This window comes from Podarcis muralis, chromosome 1, assembly GCF_964188315.1.
Source record: "Podarcis muralis chromosome 1, rPodMur119.hap1.1, whole genome shotgun sequence".
NCBI classification, from domain to species: domain Eukaryota; kingdom Metazoa; phylum Chordata; class Lepidosauria; order Squamata; family Lacertidae; genus Podarcis; species Podarcis muralis.
This window is the reverse complement of record NC_135655.1, coordinates 47,579,728-47,601,585: the sequence shown is the minus strand read 5'-3', so window position 1 is coordinate 47,601,585 and position 21,858 is coordinate 47,579,728. Positions and strand designations below refer to the sequence as shown.

Genomic DNA, 21,858 nt, shown 5'->3' with positions numbered 1-21,858 from the left:
CAGCACTGGACCTGGGCTGAACGATGGGGGTGGAGATGCTCCTTCAGGTATACTGCTCCCCTATCCTCCTCAGGTATCACTAGAAGGATTTCGGAAGATTTCAGAAGCTTTTTCATTAACCGCAGCTCACCATGTTATCAGAACTTGGCAAACTGTGGTTAATTTTAACTATCGTTTGTTTGAAACAAGCAAGTTTCAAACCATGGTTTACAGGATGGTCAGGTGACCTGCTTTGAGAGGACAGACCTGTATATAAGGGCTGTTAGAGGGCAGTCTTCTGTTTGAAGGAGTCCTCTCTTTGAAGGGCTGCCCTGAAGAAAGGAGGACCTTAAAGTTGCTCATCCAAACTGAGTAGGCACACAAGTCACCTGGTCACAATCTTCCCCCGTATGCTGTATTTCTGCTTAGATAATTGTAATTATTTCAAAATATTCATATACTTAGACATGTATCCAATGGAGCAGCTAACACATATTGGGGAGGTGGCACATTGAACAGTGGCATGCTTCCTATATATTTTTTGTCTTATTCCAAAATAATGATTATAATAAATGAAATTAAAATTATGATTGGCCAGTAACCCATTCACTATGGATATGTTAAAGATATACTACCAGTGGGCACAGACCTGATAACATACTTGTTAATGGATGCTTGCAAAGCAATATGTTTCACCTGGGAGAAACACATCTCTATGTTAGAAGACTGGATAGTAAAACTATGAGAACTGTCTCGTGGTAAAAGAGCGGGGGAAGACAAACAACTTGATAATGTGTTTCTTTAGAAGTGGAGCACTTTTGTCCCGTATTGGTATAACAAGACTGAGGGAATTGTTCAACTAGATATATTATTAGGAAGAATTTAAATAAAGAACAACAAATTAAAATTGCCTCTGGGACTTGGGATTCATGTCAGTTTCCTCTAGAGACACAGCATCATGTGTGAAGCTCACAGAAGTATTTATTTTACCCTAATTGCGTAGCAGGAATTCAGTGCATACAAAAATGCAAGTGAAGATTCTGGGCAGACACCCTGGGTCCCTGCACCCCAGTCCTTGTCCAATATTCTAACCATTACACCACACTTCCTCTCTACCGTTAAGAGCTGTAATCCTATGGCAATATACCATAGTTAAGAGAGGCACAGCTTCTGCACGACTTCTTGTCATTTGAATGGGGCTTGCCTGGGGTTCCCACACAGGCACCTCGAAATAGGCAGAGGTTGCACAACAGCAGGGCTTGATTAATTGTTTTTTGCTCTCAAGGCTGACCGTTCCCCTGCGTCCTATATTTGGCCTGCAGTCAGCACAAAGTTTCTCATGCTTTGTGCCAGTCCAAAGGAGAGATGTCTCCGAAATATTATATTTAACAGAAAACTATTTTTGAGTTGCTGTGACTTCTAGCAAAATTGTTCTCCCTCATCTTTTTAAAAATCCCTCATAATTGAAAGACCATTTGCTATACGGAGGTTAAGCCAGCCTCACGGCGAGTGATCAGGAATAGGATAAGATTTGTGTGTGAGTGAGCGTGTGTTCCGCTCTGCCAATGTGTGGACAATTTGTTTGAGTTATTCAGATATCAGATTGGCTTAGGGAATGTACATTCCAACCTTCATGTGGGTGACAGACCTCCTGCAAAGTGAATCCTGCAATTATTTACAGCTCCATGGGCTATGCCAGTAGTATTTTACTATATCTGAAGGACAAAATGTGGTTCTGCTGATAGCCTCAGCCACGCAGTGCTGTCGATTTAACAATTTGTTGCTAAACATTTATCTATTTCTTTTGCAGTGCGTAATGTATTTTAAATGTGTCACACCTTAAGAATGCTTACGGTCCACATAGGAACGGCTTCCACAGCGGAAGCTGTGCTGCCTATTTGACAGAGCCACACAGTGATGGCTAGGAGCAGATCCTTTTTGGCATTCGCCCCCAGACTGTGGAACAGCCCCCCAAACCATGTAAGCAAAGCTTATCTTCGCCTATCCTTTCACAAAGGTTGTAAACTTCTCAGTTTCCTGAAGGCTTTGAGTGATACTTTATTTTATTTGCTTCTGGTATGGCGGTGTAGTGGTTCTCAGTTGTGCTGGTCCCATGGGTTTCTGTGAGGCGTAGTCTGAGTCCAGTCCGAGGTCGAGGGTGCAATATTGAGGCTGTCCGTCAAAGCTGAAGCTGGGTCCAAGGCAGGGAGTCGGGCGAGGTCAGGAGATCCAGCAGGACAGGGTGCAGGCAGGAACTGGCTACCAACAACGTTGCTCCCACAACCTGGGACTGGGGCTGACTGGCTTTTATCTGCCCCGAGGCATAGGGCGGCCCAAGTCCACAGGTGACTCGCCTCTCCTGGCCTGGAGGCGACACTCCTCCTGTGGGAACTTAGTTCCCTCCACCTCTCTGCCCTGATCCTCTGCAGCTCAGGAGAAGCTGGAGGGTTACCAGACCCAGAGGCCACCTCAGCCTCCCCTGACGGGGCTGAGAGTGGAGCACCTGCAGGCAATGGGTCCTCCATCACCTCAGGAGCCAGAGCAGACTCAGCTGGTGCCTGCACCTGAGGATCCAGCACACGTGAGGACCCTTCAGGCTCAAGCCCCAGCCCCGACTCAGCTGGTTCTGGAGGTGGGGAATACTGTGCAGGCTGGGATTCCTCAAGTTCAGCCTCCGAGTCCGAATCCCAGGCCTTCACATCAGTCTTGTTTTGTTTTTGGCTGGTGTGCATTGGGAATGGGCTATACAATATTTTAATCCATAAAGAAAAATGCCACTGATGTTGCATTGAGCGTTCAAACAAGAATTTGTGGCATGATGCTTGGGGAATGTGCGAAAATTCCCTGACATATTTTTTTGCTGGTCTTAAAGAAACTCTTCGTCTCCTGTGACTAGAAGCTGGGATCCTACCTACCTGTGACTTGGCTCTATCTCAAAAGGGGCTTGCTTGGCACCACCCAGAGAGGGCTTCATCAGCAGGGGATACATTTAAAAAAGATAAAACCAATTACAAAGAACTTTCGGTACAGAAGACGTGATGGGATGCCACATGGTGGCAGCATCCTCAGTGGAAAGAAGCACACTTTCAATCTAGAGAGCGTGGATGTTCTTCTGAGAGGGTGTCTTAGCTGAGAAAGAGTGGTCAGGTTTAATAAATCAGAAGCTAACATAAATTCAATAGTACAAAGGCAGGGGTTCTCACTGATTTGTCTACTGAAACAAAAAAAAAAAAAAAAAGGAACATTTCAACACAAGCGTAGCTTATTCTATCTCAGCCTTCCTTAGCCTGGCACTCTCCAGATGTTTTAAACTATAACTCACTCTACAGGAGTGGTGCTTATTCTAGCCCAGCTGTTCCTAACCTTTTGCCTTTCAGATGTTTTGGACTACAACTCCCATCAGCTCCAACTGCTAGCTGGGAGCCATAATCCAAAATATCTGAAAGGTACCAGGCTGGAGGAAGGCTGACACAACCCCATGCATGGAGGCAGGTAGATTCAATAAACAGGTCAGACCCTCTACACTGTCCAGACATGAGAATACATGGAAGCCAGATGTGAGCTACTCTGACCTTCTCAGAGGAAGAGGGGCATACATGGGTAATAACGAAATAATTTGTGATCCTTTAGGAAGAGAGTTTGCAGCAACCAAAGAAACCTGTCCAAAATTGATGCTGGTTGTCAATCCCCACACTGGCACACCTAATGTCGCTCAGATGCAAAAATGCATTTTACTTTGCACTTCCCAGAATTGCAGAGTAAAAGAGAACATGAGGTATTATGGCTGGCAAGACTCACTGTGGAATAAGGAAAGCCTTTACTTCAAAATGGAGATGTCCTGTCTTCACAGAAAACAGCAGCATTTTGCATCTAGATATCATCGATATAAGAGAGTCAGCATATTCATATGTTAGCTGAAACATCAACCTGGCTGCCAGCTCTTTTTGAATGAATTTGTCCATAAATAGCCTGGGTCTTGCCGATCAGAGCAAATGACTCATTCCAAATGAGTTGCTGCTGGGGCACTTTAGATCTTTAAATGAGGCCCCACTTTGAAGTCCATCTCAGGTGGAGGACAGAGTCACCTCAAAGAATAGCAAAGGCTTTTCTATTCTGACCCCAAGACTTTGGAATGTCATCCTCCAAGGGGTCTGTCCCTTGATATTTTTTCAAAGGCAGGACAATATCTCTCTTACCTTACATGGTTGTGGTGGAGATTAATTTTTTTTTTGGAGATGGGGGAGAACCATGTATGTGCTAAAAATCTACTTTTTCTTTTTTTGACCACTTTAATCCACACCTGCTTGCATTTGCATCTGAAGACTAAATCCTCTGGTTCCCCTCCTTACCACTAGGCGTCACTCCCTTTTGTGCTTGTTCCTGCCGCCCAGTTTGGTGATTCTAACCAGTTCATTAAGCACGAAAGTGGCATGCAGGTAGATACTGGTAAACCAGGTAAACTGTGCACCTTTTAAATAATAATTCCAGTATGCGATTGCATTCCTCCCACAAAATAGTGACAGTCTAGAGGCAACCAGCGATGGCTCTGCTTGCTGACCCAGTTACTAGGATTGCCACCTTTGGTCGGGCAAGATAAAGGGTCGGGGTGGGGATTGTGGAGCACACACACTCTCATGACAGCAAATCCTCCTCCTTTTGAGGAGGGGTTTCCCCCCTGAATTTGGCCTCCTGTCTCCTCTCTTCCCTTTGACTCATGTTGATGGGCAGGGGCCAGGAGTAGACGGCCAGCTCCCATGGGCTGCAGCTCCAGCCTCTTGCCCATGCTGGCATCTGAAGAGACTCAAGGGAGGAGGCGAGGTCAGGTCAGGGTAGCAGGAGGAGCCAAGGGGCAGCAGACCCGTACCATGCTAGACCAGCGGGTGGTGGCTGAGGAGGAGCACCAGTGAGAGAGAAGGAAGGAGAGGGTGAGGGAAGGAGGCCACTCCTTCCCCTTTCTCTCTGTTGTTGTTCGTGCCAAGCCAGGGTCTTTGTCCGCTGTACCAACAACGACGCAACCACCATTTGGGGCTGGCCAAGCTCAAATACATCAAAAAAGGTGTCCTGTTTGAAGTCCAAATGGGACAGGGGACACTTTTGCTCAAAAACGGGGCGATCCCATTTTTCTAGGGATGGGTGGCAAATTTACCTGTTACTCACCTGTTACCCAACCAGGACCAGCCCCATCATGCAGCAGTTTAGAATGGCCTGCTTCAGGCAGTACGTTGCGGGGAATCTTGAAGCAGGAACTGGTGACTGCGTGATGCAGAAAGATTTTTGGAAGTGTGGCCCTAGGATTTAGGGTCTTGTTTAAGGCGGTAGCAGAGGGAGAATTCCATTAAGGCTTCTGTAAGTGTGAGGAAGGAGCATTCGAGCTGTGCTTCAGGCAGCAAAATGTTTGGGGCAACAGTCTCCAACTTGGGTGCACATGCCACAGAGGAGTGTGCTCTTCTTGTAGCAATTCTCCATGTCTCTTCATGGAAGCTTGCCAGATATTCTGACAATCCTGTTTCTAAAGCATACGATACTTAACACCCTTTGTATAATGTCAACAGCTAAAAAGTTGTTATTCCAATTAAAAATATTGATGTAATAACAAATAAAAAACACACACCATGTGGTTGTGGGGAAAGTAGGGGGGAAATAAAGACGGAATACTTCTGTCCTGGTTATGCATGTAAAAAATCTTTGTGAAAATGGAGAATGCAATGCAACTAAATAGGATTTAAAAACAAAATGGAGGGTTGCATAGGGTGTGTGTGTGTGTGTGTGTGTGTGTGTGTGTGTGTGAAATACCCAAGAAAATTCAACTTAACAAAGGTCCATGAAGTCGGTTAAAGCTATTACTGCTCCAGCCTCTTGACTTCAATTGAAGGATAATGTGGCATTAAATATTTTCAATTTAACTCTGCATGACTTAGTTTAAATTGTTTCCAGAGCTCTAGACAGATCTTCCTCCACTATTGTGAATGGCACGTCCTCCCCCACAGGCTGTGAATGCTGCCGACCCTGATTTTCTCAGATCAGAGGAGTGTTAAGGAAAAGCTCCTAGACAACTCCAGATGTTGCACTATCAGAGGTGTATCTATTTTATGTTAGGATACGTCAGAAGAACTTCATGACAGTCCATAGTTTAAAAAGTGAAGGAAAAAGTCTTTTATTGTGTGTTACTACAAACTGTCAATCTGTTCTCAGAGTGATTAAACACATGAGGTGGTTCTTCAGACCTTATTGAAGTGACCAATATTTTTGTCTGGTTTGCCTGAGGAATCTGGAAGATGTATCCGTGTACCCAATTTGCAAACAAGGATTTCTCTGCAGCCTTGGATTTTGAAGCATTCTACCTTGATAAAAATGTAAACTGGGCATATTCTGGAAAAGAGCTGTGCAGGAGGGGAATGATTTAATTTGATCAGCACTCTGGCTTCATATTCTGAGCATACATCAGACCTTGGATTTTAATGATTACTTTGGAAATCAGATAATGTTTTTGCTATTTTGCTCTGGAGAAAATATGCATCTAAGGATTAGCTGCTCTGAAGAAGATGGCAAAAGTCTGTTGCAGATTAGATACACCTGGAAATGCCCCATTGTAGATTAGGCATGCTATTTGGTATCCCCCATTGAAGATCTATCAGCCCAACCCTTTTGACAAGGGGATGTATTAATAATTATTGATTTGCAACTCTATGAAGTGGTGTGGTATTGCTTTAAATGTGTTGTGAAGATGGGACTTTTCTTGAATAATCTGCTCTCCTATACGCAATTCAGGTTCTCTGCCATGGATTCACCAATTGTCCTTGGGACTAGTCTCAGCGTTAAGGGTTTCCCATTTCAAAGCTGGGTAAATGTTTCCTACATATTGTGCTCCTTAGAGAGGCTGGCTTCCTGATTGCAACTAGAGAGTCTCCTCTTCAGCAGGGGGGAGGAAAAGCTCATTAGTAACTGATAGCATGTGCTGCTGACTATTTGTAGCAAGGCTTCTGGATCTTACAAAAGGTGCAGAAATGCTCACTGCCAAGGATAAATGCCATATGTTAAAGTCAGCTATTGCTTTTGCTGGACAGCTTCCAAATGCGTTTTAGGAAAAAAAGGCCCTTTGGTAAACCCTATTTTAAAAGCTATTAAGTAGCTGTTAATTTATCCATTCTCTTGTGCCTTTTGAGTAGGCATCCATGCTTTGTGCAAAACACCAGCATAAGGATTAGGACCTGAAATCATCATTAAATTATTAGATCATAATTAAATCATTCGCAGAGTTGGTACAGGAAGCATGCAAGACTAGCACTACATGCTCAGGAATCAAGCTCACTTGCATTTAACAAGGTACTCAGGCTTAAATGGAGCAAGGCTGAGCTAACAGAAGAGGGGTGTGTGTGTGTGTGTACGCACACACACCTTTGATTATACTAAGAATAGGTCCATAATGGGCTGATTTGGGACTTAGATTTGAGTACCAAATCTGCTTACTCCTCACATCCATACTGCCCTCTTACCTTTTCTGAGTGTTCCCAAGTTTTTATCACTTGCTGTTAGCCCTAACTGTGCCACTACCGCCTCCACCTCTGACTTTAGCTGTGTTTTGCTCCTTCAGAAGTTGCTTGTGTTCAGTCTAGTAAGCAATTCCAAAGGAACAGTGGAGAGCAGATGTTCATCTCAGTGGCCTTTCCAGAGGTGATGTGAAATTGAAGCCACCACCATCCCATTGAGTGTCTGTGCATTCAGTGCAATGTTACTGGCATGATAAAGACACCACCAGGAAGACGTCCCTTGAATTTCAGTTCTCCTCCTGCTTGTTGGAAGGCTAGTTTAAGTTGATTTCATTTCTGGCTGATCTAAATTAAGGACAGGTACAAGGATTTTATTGCTTTGCCGATGGAAACACTGGGGCGCTTTTACAAATATATTTAAGGGGCTGTAGAGTCTGAACGATTGCCATGAATCAGGGTGAGTTAATCCTCAAGATGTATGCTGTAAAGAAGGGGTTACGGTACTTCATGCACTGTGAAAACAGCACCTAAAATACTATCAAATTGATTATGGCATTAGCTTTCATGGGACAGAGTCTGCTTTATCAGATGCATGAAGTGTGCACTGGCAGAGGAAAGGGAGTGTGGAGGGAGTCAAAGGCCTGGAAACGATGCCTTATGAGGAACGGCTAAGGGAGCTGGGCATGTTTAGCCTGGAGAAGAGGAGGTTAAGGGGTGATATGATAGCCATGTTCAAATATATAAAAGGATGTCATATAGAGGAGGGAGAAAGGTTGTTTTCTGCTGCTCCAGAGAAGCGGACACGGAGCAATGGATCCAAACTACAAGAAAGAAGATTCCACCTAAACATTAGGAAGAACTTCCTGACAGTAAGAGCTGTTCGACAGTGGAATTTGCTGCCAAGGAGTGTGGTGGAGTCTCCTTCTTTGGAGGTCTTTAGACAGAGGCTTGACAACCATATGTCAGGAGTGCTCTGATGGTGTTTCCTGCTTGGCAGGGGGTTGGACTCGATGGCCCTTGTGGTCTATTCCAACTCTATGATTCTATGATCGCCCCCGGCACCACTATTCTGGTAGGGTGCCATCGCGGAGCCCCCCCTGGACATGCGCCACACCCCCACAGGGGGCGCGTCACGGCCCCAGAATGTGTGCCATGCCCCTGCGGGCACCGTATCACACCCCCAGGATGCACGCCATGCCCCCCCTGCTCTCCACCCCCGGTAGCAGAGCATGCAGCTTCGCCACTGGAAGTGTAATCCCAAATTGAGTGTCCTGCATTTAAATTAATCAGAAGGAAAAGCCTCACAAACATTTTGCTCTCTCTGTGTGTGTCATCAACAACATATTTGTATGCAGTTTCCTATACTTGAACTGCTTCTGGTGGGAAAATTCTGGAATATATGAAATGGCCTTTGGCCTGAAACTGAACTGCAGGCACAGTGTTATAGCACAATTAATAATCTGAAGCCAGCTCTCAGGGACAAGCAGGTCTGTTCCTTGTGCTGGGCTTCTTAAGAATCCCCCACATCTGTTCATGATCACATGAGCAATGGTTGTGGTCCCAGCTGTGGAGAAACTGAAAAACCTCTAGTCTGGATCCCAGCTGTGGAGAAACGTAAAACCCCACAGCCTGCAGGATGGTATGATAAACAGAATGACAATATTCTCTGAACTCTGGGTTACTGGAATCAGGCCCCATCTGTGCCAGACATTTAAAGCAGTATCATACCACTTTAAAAAGTCATGGCTTCCCTCCAACGAATCCTAAGATGTGTAATTTGTTAAGGGTGTTGAGAGTTGTTATGAAGCCCCTGGTCTCCTTACAGAGCTATAATTTGCAGAGTGGTTTAACCATCGATTCCTTTTCCTGGCAAACTCTGTAAATTGTAGCTCTGTGAGGGGAATATGGGCCTCCAAACATCTCTCAACACCATTAACAAACTACATTTCCCAGGATTCTTTAGGAGAACCCATGACTGTTTAAAGTGTTATGATGCTGCTTTAAATGTATAGTGTAGATGCATCTATGATGACTGGTATAATATCTTGTACATAGGAGCTGCTCATTGAGAATGTGGTTCTACATTACAAAGGTTGCAAGTCCAACAAATGGGTAACTGCATTATTTGGCTCCTATAGAGGGTCTAGAGTTTGGGTGGGGTGAGTGGGCAATGCCGCATTAAGTTCAAACCCTCCTGCCCATGAAGAGTTACTGGAATAACAAAACCTTTCCCCTTACAGTGGTACCTCAGGTTACATACGCTTCAGGTTACAGATGCTTCAGGTTACAGACTCCACTAACCCAGAAATAGTACCTCGGGTTAAGAACTTTGCTTCAGGATGAGAACAGAAATCGCGCAGCAGCGGTGCGGCAGCAGTGGAAGGCTCCATTAGCTAAAGTGTTGCTTCAGGTTAAGAACATTTTAAGATTAAGAACGGACCTCCAGAACGAATTAAGTTCTTATCCCAAGGTACCACTGTATAGTTAAGCTTGAAATAAAGTTTGGTACCAGAATTTACCTTTTTTTAAAAAAAAAACCCCACAACCAACCTGCAAGTGGTGATATGAGAGATTTTTACCAGTTGATACTGGTGGAAACAAACATTTGGAATAGATTACTGGTGAAGGTGACAGAAGAGTCTGAATGAATCCAAAAGATGGCTCTTCTCGCTACTCAGGAACAGATATATGCAGTGCTGGGGGGAAGTGGGGATGTTTGATAATAATACTGTAACCTAAAACTGGTCATATCTCTCATGTGATGCTGCCATACATACAGATTTTCCTGGACATTACTGGGATTTCAAAAGCAGAAGTGATGTCTGGGGGAATTTCTGGAAGGTGGAGGGTTGTCCTGGATCTTTGGCAAGTAAACCGAAAAAATCACAATTGTTGGTGTTTTCATTTTAAAAAAGCTCAACAATTTTGGGGTCTTCCTACTCATGTTACAAATCTTTCTGCCAGGTGGAATGAATCATTCTGAAATATCATACTGACCCATATTAAGTATGACCAAATGTTTAATGTTTCAGTGTTTTAATGATTTCACTGCCACTGTTTTCTAGTGTGGAGGAGGCAGCACCTCAAGAAGATAGCCTAGACAGACATTCATTTCATTTGCTTTGTGTATACCACTATAACCCCCTAATATTGTTAAGTTGGACAGTTGGAACTTTTCTGTCTGCCTTTTCCCTGGGCTTAATGGATAAGCAGATATGCTTGGTACTATACAGCTTAGGAGGGGACGCAGGTGGTGCTGTGGGTTAAACCACAGAGCCTAAGACTTGCTGATCAGAAGGTCGGCAGTTCGAATCCCTGCGACGGGGTGAGCTCCTGTTGCTCGGCCCCTGCTCCTGCCAACCTAGCGGTTCAAAAGCACGTCAAAGTGCAAGTAGATAAATAGGTACTGCTCCGGTGGGAAGGTAAACGGCATTTCCGTGCGCTGCTCTGGTTCGCCAGAAGCGGCTTAGTCATGCCGGCCACATGACCTGGAAGCTGTACGCCGGCTGTAAAGCGAGATGAGCGCCGCAACCCGAGTCGGCCACGACTGGACCTAATGGTCAGGGGTTCCTTTACCTTTACCTTTATACAGCTTAGGACAAACTTTCAAGCAGTGCATCCATTTTATTTTATTTGCATTTCCCTTATTTATATTTCAAAAGTAAACCTGCCTTTTCTGAAATGGGCACTTGATCTAAAATTGACCGTCTCCTGCCAGGACAGCAAAACAGTAACTGTAAAAGGCATTTCAGGCTAAAACATGGGGAGGGAACTGCAGGTCCAGAGCCCAGAGAAGCCCCCGACCCAGGCTTCCCTACCTGGCCCTCAGGACTCAATGGCCCTGCTCCATCCCTTTACAAGTGCTCTTCCCTGGCTGGAGTGTGTGCTGGAACTGTGATCATGCATCTTGCTTGCCTGGAGGGAGGATGGAGAGGTAAGAGTGTACAGGTGTACATACCCTAGATCAGGTGTAGTCATTCTTAGTGGCTTGGAGCTGCAGGGCCACAGAAGCTTCTCTGTTGCCACTTGCTGGAGTTCCCTCTTGCAATGCACCCCCGTTTCTACTACAAACGCTCTCCTGCCGCCTGCTGGTCGGAGTGCCTTACTGCGCTGTTCTCTAATTCTGCACCCCACCCATGGGCTGCATCTCCTAGCCTGACATAGGCCCCTAACTGCAGATTAAAAATCACATCAATAACACTCCTCCCTTCCAGTGTGCCTTTGGGATGAAGTTGTTGTTGTTTAGTCGTTTAGTCGTGTCCGACTCTTTGTGACCCCATGGACCAGAGCACACCAGGCACTCCTGTCTTCACAGTTACCATATTCCAAAGCTGTTGTCCACCATGAGAAACAGAAACTAACTCACCCCCTCACTGCCCTCATGCTGCTAGCACAGCAAGGCCTCAGGGAATATGGGACCATTACATTACACGCAGAATATCTGCATTCTTCAAGTTTTAGGGTTTAAAAATAAATATTCAACTGCAGCCATATGGCCTCCCTAGAAATAATAACTGTGAGCACAATTCCCTGGGAAAGTTTTCTGCATGAGTCCTGTTGAATTGAAACAGCCAGGCTCTTGTACTTCTCCCAATTGTTTTGATTATGCCGCGCTGAGGAGAAAGTTCTACTGCAGGGCTAAGGGAACTGCGACCCTCCAACTCCCTTCAGCCCCAATCAGTGCGGCCATAGGGCAGGGATGATGGGAGCTGGTCTCTAACAACAACTGGTGTTCCACCCCCCTGTTTTAGTGGATTCTGATACATATATTTAAAAAATATTCTACTTTGTAGCCTGAAGAAGCTATCAAAAGATTATCATAATAAAGACACACTCTCATCTAGTATAGGAGCAAAAAGTACAGAGTGTCCATATGGAACCAGGAATAACCAGGAAGCATTTCATTTCTCCATCCTTAGCTCCCTCCCTTTTGTTGTTGTTGTTGCTAGGAAGCAGCAGCTCCCACCAAAGTCTTTTGGGCAAAGGAGTTGGGCTGAGCATCTAGAACTTGCACAGCCCAACTCAATCACATTTGACTAGGATGTTCTGACTGACTCCGTGTTTCCTAGTAGGTGTAACAGAAGTTTTATGAATACAAGGATCCACCAGAACTCCTCTCTCCCTGCCACTCTGCATCTAATGTCATCCTCCTGGGGTGTTTGTTTGCGTAGTCAATTCTAGCTGAGACAGGAGTCTGAATCATTCCTACTGAATCATCAATACCACAATTGCTCACAAAAGTTAACAGGGGCCATTCTGTCTGCAACACGGTCATGTTCTGTTCCCTTTCAAAGGACATTTTTATACCTGTCTGCTGCTTTTTCATTCTAGCAGGATGGCTAGATTTTCCATGGTCATAACCTACATAATTTCAAGGGACATCAAGATTTCACTTTCATCCTCTTTGCAGAAATCCAGGGCTGGAATTCTAAATGCATTTATCAATGACAAACCATTAATTTAAAACCAGGCTGCAAGCGACCCCCCCCCCCAATAGTGTTGTTTTACCCGGATGCTCTTGTTACCTTGGTGAGAACAGCAGTTCTGGTATTTATTTATTTTATTTATTTAGATGTTGGGGTTGCAAGGGCACATCAAAAGTGTGACGGCAAGGCTTTCTGCATGATTCATCTTCCAAGAGGCAAAATCCCTCCCCACAATCTCTCATGTTTTCAAATCTCCTGTGGCCAGAGAAGAGAAGCTAGGATGATAAGGGGTCTGAGAACCAAGATTAAGGGGGCATGATGGCAGCCTTCCAATATCTGAAAGGACTGGCATGCAAGAAGATGGAATAGGCTTATCAGTGCTTTTTTTCTGGGGGTACGGTACACATACCCATAAACATTTTGTGACTCTAAGTTTGGCCTCATTGAGGGGCAGAATTTTTAAAGGAAAAAAGCACTGAGGCTTAATATCTGTTGTTCCAGGCATTGGGTGGATTGCAGGGAAGCAGATATCCAGATACCAGTGAAATGTTAGGAGGCACTTTATAAGTATTTGTTTTGCAATGGAAGTCTACCTTGGGAGGTGGTGGGCTGCCCTTCACTAGAGCTATTTAAGCACAGGGTGGTCAGACATCTGCCAGGGATGCTGGACTAAAATCCTGCATTGTAGAGGGTTGGACTGAATGACCCCCCAGGACCCTTCCAGCTCTATAGATTCTATGATTTTAAATATTTGGGTTTGCTGGGCAATATCTGTCTTGCAGTCCCTGGCATGCTGGGAAATGCAACATGTCCAGATTTAGAACTAACTGCATGCAAATTGTGTCAAATTTGTGTTCACAAACGAGGAGCAGCGCTACTCAGGCTTATAGTATGCTTTTTCCCTTTGGCGACCAACGAATGAACCGCTTCCTGCTGCTTTATGAGTACCGTAAGTAAAGCCCACTGCGCTCTTTGCACCCTCCTCTCCCCCCACGGGGCCTTGAAACTATCACAAAGCTCCCCAAAAATACAACGCACAAAGGAAAATATGCGCCCTTCTTTAAAATGCCAAAGGCAGGTGCTAAAAAAATAAATAAACGGGAGGACATAAATGCTGGGTCCTGTCCCTCTGAGCCAGTCGGAAATGCAAAGCTAGATTGTCCCCTGTAGGATGGGCTGTTAAGGGATGATAATATATATAAAAATGTAGCTGCTGCAAAGGGCATTAGGACCCTGAAGAGCTCTCGCTCGCTCCCTCGCTCTCTTCGCTCTGCAGGACTGAGCAGTGAGACAAGAGCTAAAACAAACAGCTGTGACTGTACGAGCCAGCCAAATAAGAGGGAAAGAGAGAGAGAGAGAGAGAGAATATCCTATCACCACTCCCCCCAGTCAGTCTCTTCTCCACCCCACCCCCCGCACCTCTCCTACATCTGATCCCCACCCCACCCCCAGATCCCTCTTCCTCAGTTTACTCCGGGGTCTCTCAGCATGAGGAGGATCCGGGCTAATGCCATCGCCATCCTGACCGTAGCCTGGATCCTGGGCACTTTCTATTACTTGTGGCAGGACAACAAGCCTCATTCAGCAGCATCCAGCCGATCGCCGAGCAGCGGCGGCGGCAGGAATGGGCAGAGATCCACGGGCAAAGTCGAGATCCACAAAGAAGAGAGGACTATCCCCCTCATCGTAAGTGTGTGTGTGGCACGGTGATCTTCCAGAGGGGGGGGGGTGACCTTTGGTTTCATCCTCATCCTCGCAGCAGCAGCGGCAGCAGCAAACCCTCCGCGCCGACGAGCGCGGCGCAATCGCGTTGGCGCAGCTCGCTTTCGGGTTGCTGCTCCGGCGGCTGCTGCTCGACTGCGCAGGGAGCGCGAGGGATGCTCGGCGCCGCCGGAGCATTAATCTCGCTTGCGGAGAGATTGGCAGCGGCTGCTTGAATGGATTGCGAGGGGGTTGGGAGATGGAGGAGCGGGAAACGAAAGCGGAGGAAGAGTTGCCTTTGCATGGCGGGCTTTTGTATTTATTCTCGCATTCTTGCTTGGGTAACCATGGCAGCATTTACAATCGGGGAAGAGCTACGGAGTGGCGCGAGGAGAGCAGAAAGCTCCCTCCGGAAAGTGCGGGGAGCCTTGGCCGCCGAGTTGCCCCCGGGGTCAGCTCCTCTGGCTAAGAACAACGGGATTTCTTTTCTGGCTAAGGAGCGGTGGGGGGGGGAGGGAGGGAGCGGGAGGGAGCAGCAAGCCCCGGGGAAGAGGTGGCTTTGCAATCCGGATCCGGCCATTGCGAAAGATGCACGTCTTTTGTGCGCCGCCTTTGAGGCGCCTCGCGGAAAGCGAGGGATAAATGCAATCATAAATATTGAGGAGGGCGCCTGTTGCAAATGGGGCTGGAGTAAGTGGCTCACAGAAAGAAGGCGCCTGTGCGGATTCTAGGGTCTTTGACCTGTTAAGGACTGGCGAGGAGGGATGGTGATGTTCTTGCGTTCGGTGTGAGCGGCTCGGAGGGGCTGATGGAAGTCTTGCTCCTGCTTCTCTGGCAGATGAAAGAGGCATCTGTGTGTCTGCAGGCAGGAGAGGCTGTCATGTCAAAATTGGCAATACTTCGATTTGGCTGGCTTCCCCAGCTGTGAAATGTTGGGTCCTTAAGGGCCAGTTGGGATGTTCCTTTGCAAGCTGCGATTCCAGATGTGGGAGTCGCCTGGGGCTCTGCATCGCTGCTAGCAATGTGGCAGCCAAAGGAGAGAGGGATCCTGTGCCCTGCTAGACCGGGGTGCATGAAAGTCCGCCTGATGCAAGGTGAGGTCCTCATGCTGGTGCTTTTGGCGTTGATAGTAGTGGGGAACCAGATGAACAAGGGTCTGACATCAGGCATATTCACTAGTAACATTCATGTCAAAAGTGGCCATCAAATGGGCTGGGTATTAGTTCATACCAAGAGGGAAAAAAGAGGGGCTATCCAGTTGATTTGGATTTCTTCTTTTCTCACTTCTACTGAGATGTGTGAGATGGGGCTTACAGTTTTCACCAGCCATGAGCTCCAGAGTGTCCCAAGATTTACAGATCTCATTGTGCGTGCGATGAATGAGTCACACAGCTCCTTTCCCCCCTCTGCTCCTCAGTAGCAGAGAGGACCCTGTAACTCAGCAGTGTGCTTTGCATGCAGACGGTTCCATGTTAAATTCTTAGCATCTCCACTTATAGTAAAAAAGAGGTGGCAGGGCTGGGAAAGTCACCTGCCTGGTGCTCTGGAGAGAGGCTGCCTTCCAGGACAGACAGCACAGGATATAAATGCAATCACGACATTTATATCTCTACTTCTCTTCGGAGCTCAAGGTAGCAGACATTGTTCCATCCCCTCTGCTTTTCCCTTGAGTCACAACAACCCTGTGAAGTTGAGGAGGCTGAGAGAGAGAGAGAGAGAGAGAGAGTAGGGGGGGGGACACACTGGTCAAGGTCATCTAGTGAGCTTCATGGCTAAGTCCAACACTCTAACCGCCACATCACAAATAGGAAACTGCTTCATTTGTAATGTGTGAAGATGCCCTCAGAGAAAACCCACTAACAGTTCCTACATGTTTAAGCTGAGCATACAGGACTAGCTGCCACAATGGCAAAAAGATATGAATGTGCAAACTAAGTCAAACCACAGCTTCACTTGTTCAGATCACAAGAATCCCTGCTTGCTCAATGGTCAAAACTATGATGAGGCATTCTTGGTTCCCACAGTAGGAGGCTTAAAGGACGGCAGCCTTTTGCATATTCTTTCTGTGCAAAATTCTATGCATACATTCAAACTAGCTGGCAGCCTCTGGATTCTGTCTGTTGTACAGGGTACTGTATCAACAGTCTCCTTTGCAAAGAGCTGCACTTTGTGCTTAGTGACCCTCCCATCACGCTCTTGCGATGAGAGGAGGCTCCTCTCCCTCGTGTGAAGGAAAATCATAGAAGCCTTTCATCTCTGCTAGATGAAGGCTTCCCTCTGCCAGAGAAACTGCCTCTTGTTCAGGCTGGAAGATATCCTAAGATAAAAGAAATACATTTTAATAAAACTAACAGAACATTTTTGGGATGACCTGGCTTAAAAGCACTTTAGAAATTGCAGTACGTCATTTAATCTGTGTATCAAATTATTTCCTGGATGAAGAGATGAATGTGAAATAAAAGAAATGAAAACACATTGTGGGCCTTAAAAGTGAAAGCCCTGGATGCTTAGGAGTCTTGGGTCTTAGTCTTGTCAGTGGCAAGGATGGGGCTGCCTTCCTTGCTGAGTCTCAGCTGTAGAATGGGTCTAATAAACTCTGGGGCATAGTTTTTAATGTTCCAAACACTTGGGTTCCATAGTACATTATATGCTATGATGATTTCCCTCTATTACTATCATCATATATCCAGGAACGTGGTACTATTGTGGTCTAAGGATTTAGCACATGCACTTCCATGGAACACAAATGTGGCATTTCTTAACCCTTTGGTATATTCTTGAGGAACACCCACCAACCTTGGGAAACAATTGCGCCTCCATTTATTTTTGTGTTCAGAACCAGGCAGCAAAGCAATATATACTGCATGACACAGGAATGGTTTATATTTCATGTGGATGGCTGTAATATTTCTCTGAAGATTTTGGATGGAAGGTGGTGCAAAGGGTTATGTTGTTATTCCTACATGGACTGCACAGAAGCATGCAAAAGGTTCAGTTGCAAGCGAGTGTTCTTTTAAGTTTATGCAAAATAGAATAGCGTTGGCAGAATAATATTGCAAATGTAGTAAGATGTAGTACTGTAGTAGGGTTATTATTATTGCTGGATGTAAGCAGGGTTTACTCTTCACACCTATTGAAACAGAGACATTTCTACCTTTTTCCTCACTCCCTTAAGTATCTGAGTTGATGGTATGCCTGCTCCTCATACTTGCTTTATTTGGGGGGTGGGGACAGAAATAGGGATGATTTTGAAGTATGTAGCAACATATTCTCTGCTATGCAATCTTGGTGATATATTCTTTCTGAACTTGACCAGCGATCACTTTATTTAATGAAGCAGGTTGGAGAGATACAGACTCTTTTTCAGACGGCTGTCACCCCCCCCCCCCCAGTGCATACATGGCATAGTTTCCACAACATTGTCTACTACCGCTATAAGCACCAAGCCAATAAAAAAGCCATATTCCTGCTGCCATGACCTCAAGCAGTTGTGCTTTTATTGATTTGGCAATGTAGTGAGTTGGTAATGGGACTGTACTGGGATGTAATGTGAATAACAAGCAGCTCCGTTGGTCACCAGATTGCTTGATGTGGAGGGGAAAGTGGATAGGCTGGAGAGCAAATCTCGAAGCAGGAAGGCAAGTGAGCAGAACAGAACAGATGGGGGAGGAATGGCACCTTTGTCTTCTGTTTTTCTGGAATGGGCAGTAGAGTTATCTTCATGTTTTGAGAACTCAACACATCAGGTACTTGTTCTGTTCACACTTCCGTATTGGTGTGAATCCCAGACTCTCTTATCCCAGTCTCAGGCCCCATCTGCACTATACATTTAAAGCAGTATCATTCCACTTAAAAGGCCACGTCTTGCTCCAAAGAATCCTGAAAACTGTAGTCTGTTAAGGGTTTTGTGAGTTGCCAGGAGCCCCCTGTTCCCTTTGCAGAGTTGCAGTTTCAGAGTGGTTTTGTTGGGGAAATGTTGACATTCAATACTGTACCTGGTACCCTGTGGGTTCAACCAGGACGGCCAATAAGATCCAGACTCCAATTGTCAGTCCACCCCTAATCTATTTGCTGGTTGAGGTTATGCCACGCTGGTCTTGCAATGCCTAAATAAATGCCTGACAGTTTGTGTCTGGATTCTCTTGGCCTTATAGGCTGAACCTGCAGGGTGTTGGGTGTTGAACCCCAATATCTCTCCAGACAGGTTAACAGTCAATCCCTCTACTTAGTGAACACCAGAAATTATAGCTCTGTGAGGGGAATAGGAGTCTTCTAACAACTTTCAGCACCCATAGCAAACTACAGTTCCCAATATTTTTGTGGGGGAGTCATTGCTATTCAGATTGGTGTTACAGTGCAGCTAGGCCTTTAGACGGGGTGGCTAATTTCTAATTCAAAAAGACTGACCCTCTGGAGGAGGCCAGAGGTCCGATCATGGACAAGCAGAGGCAAGGCAAAAACTGGCCGAACATATGTTCTGGTGGAACATAGGAAGCTGCCTTATAATGAATGGATGAGACCATTGGTCCATCAATTGTGAGCACTGAGGCCAGTGATTTTCCAGGATTTCAGGCAGGAACTTTTCCAAACCCTGTGTGGGATTGAATCTCGGACCTTCTGCCTAAGCTCTAACATGGAACTGTGATGGGTCAGGGAGCAGAGGCAGGATAGAGCCCACCCCTTCTAAGTGAACTCAAACCCACCACTGCCCTTTTCACACTGCCCCCTCCAGTGTTCAGAGCATTGCATAGAAAGGACCCCAGTAACAGACTGACTTTTTTTTCTAGCTCTGAGCAGGGTCCCTTTGCTCTTCTGCCCACTCTGATTCCTGAATGTTAAATGTGATGAAAGCTTTATGAGCTATTAACTGCCCGCTTGAGTACGGTACTTTCTCTCTTCGAACTGGAGGTGGATGGGAAAGAGTCTGGGGTCGCCTCCAGGCTGTCAGTGTTTTGCGCAAGAAATTAAATCAGTTGTATACTGGAAATATAGGTTTGTGCAATTAAAGCGGATTAAAGTGTTCTGTCACTCTGGTGCAACAAATCCACTTTTTTTTTAAAAAAACACACCACCTGAGGGTTTTGTGGCTAGGAAAGTGAAGGGGAAATGCAGTAAAAAAATGGTTAGATACGTGATTGATTGATTGATTGATTGATGGGAAGATATATGGTGTCTGTGCAATGGGATGCTTACTCATTGCCATATAACCTCCCCGTAAACAAATCAGAATGAATGCTCAATAAAGGATAGACATTGTATAACCTCCATGCAAGTTTTGTGCAAACAAATCCGGGTGAATGGTCAATAAGCCCCGGGGGGGGGGGGGGGAGGAAGCAGGGGAGGCAAAGACTACAAGGGCACTTCCAGACTGCCACTATTTTCTGGGTAGGATTTAAGTGAATTCTGGCAGATTCAGGTTGTTAAAATGGATTCGGCATTCTTGTACAACAAATCCTCTTCCCAGAAAAATAATCTGAATTTTTTTGCAGTAAGGAAAGCAATGGGAAAATGCACTGGAAAATGGGGGGTGACAATTGCTTCATACAATGTCATATAACTTCCCTACAAGGAAATTGGGATGGCTGCTCAATAAATAGCTGCCCTTGTATAACTTTCCCACAAACTTTGTGCGAACAAATCAGGATAAATGCTCAATAAATCGATTGTCTGGAAGTCATCTTTGTCTGCCTTGCTAAATACGTAGTAAATAAGAGAGTACCTTGGAGGTCAAGTGGGAGTGAAAGAAAGAGACTGCTTTCATCTGCTTTGTGGATTCTCATAGTGTATAGTGTATCCCCCTGCCCCATTTTTTCTCTAGTCTACAGATTAAGTGTGTATGTAACTTACCAATTCCTGCAAACTGGTCTTGCTCCAGCTCCCTTAATAAACTAGCAGCTCTACAGAACAATAAGAGAGGATTTACTAGAATGCAAGAGCCAATCACTGTTCAAGCAGCCAGTTCTATGCCCAATTTTCCTGTTTTTGATGGGTCATAAGGCCCAAGAACAGCTTTGAATTTGGAGTTGAGATCCTAACCCCTTGGTACCTGGGAGTAAGCCCCTTTGAATTCAATTGGACTTACTTCTCAGTAGACATAGTTAGGATTGCACTGTTAGTCTGGAGCCAGTGAGTTTTAGGAGTAGCGGTGCTGTTGTTGGCATCTGTCTTGTCTAAAGAGACATTAGAGTGTGCCTCTGGAGGTTATGTTAAACCGCTGTGTTAGCAGCACTGAAAGGACCTTCTTGGGGTGCAAGCTTGGGCAGTGTGTATGGAGGTCCTGGCCTGCCCAAACGACAAGACCCCTGTCTCGGCCTCGCTGCTGTGGTCCAAAGGAAAGCAGAGCAATACATTTGGCACCAGCTTAGTTGCAGACATTTCCGGAAGGAGGCATACAAGGCACCATCCAACTGTCTAAGGGACTCCACTCCGCATTTATGTAGGGTTTACTCTTAGCCTTTTATTCTCTTGAAGTCATCTTGCCAGCTAGTGGATACAGGTTGAAAGTGCTTCTTTGTCCTTTTGGGTTCATTCCCTACTCCAGTGAAAATTCCTATTGAAAAGAACACTGGCATGGCAGAACCAGGAATGTACTAGTTTTTCTGTGCCCAGTGCTGGTTACCTGGCCGGCAACCATTTTGGCTGCTTGGTAACCGTAGCCTCATAGTTTGTTCAAGTGATGCTTTCCTTGCTTTTGGCACTTCTCGCCTCCTTAGTTTGAACTGCACAGGCTTCTCAAGAGTCACCTGCCTGGTTACCTACGGTGAGTAAGAATCACATCCAGGCGACCAGAAGAATCACCTCCATCTGGCCTGGGGGGGGGGGCATCAATGTGCAAGAACCTGTGCAGGAAGCTGCCTTATACAAAGATAGATCATAGGCCCATCTACATAGCTCAGTCTTGTCTCTTCTGACTGGCGCTGTTTCTCCAGCACTTCAGTCAGGTGTGTTTCCAGCCCTACCTGGTAGTGCCCTGATTGAACCTGGATTCCTCCGTGTGCAGATCATATGCTCTGCTACTGAGCTAGGCCACACAGTGCGAGGGGGCTAAGTGCTGTTGCTTTTTTAATGAGCTGGGGGATAATAACCTGTGTGGACTTACTTGCAAAGTCGCATTGCAGCTAAAACGGATTCTACCGCTTTCTGTCTCTCATTACAAACATTCACATGAGACACATTCCAGTCTAAAAGGCACCCCCAGCATCAGTTGTGAAAACTCCCCTTCTAGCAAGAGGCATGAAAAGCAACAATGGAAGCCGGGAAACAAT

The 21,858-nt window shown here is 45.8% G+C and overlaps 1 protein-coding gene across 2 annotated transcripts in view; it reads left to right on the top strand.

Moving 5' to 3' along the window:
- The first annotated feature begins 14,197 nt into the window (after positions 1-14,197).
- The window catches only part of GALNT16 (polypeptide N-acetylgalactosaminyltransferase 16), a 141,114-nt gene continuing 133,453 nt past the window's right edge, over positions 14,198-21,858 (top strand). The window contains exon 1 of one of the 2 annotated variants that reach the window (XR_003706126.2): positions 14,198-14,578. Coding sequence is in view for 1 of the 2 variants with exons in the window: in XM_028725317.2 (XP_028581150.1) it covers positions 14,381-14,578 (198 nt within the window). In the remaining variant the exon portion in view is untranslated. The remainder of the gene's footprint in view (positions 14,579-21,858) is intronic. The other variant, XM_028725317.2, reaches the window with a different exon arrangement.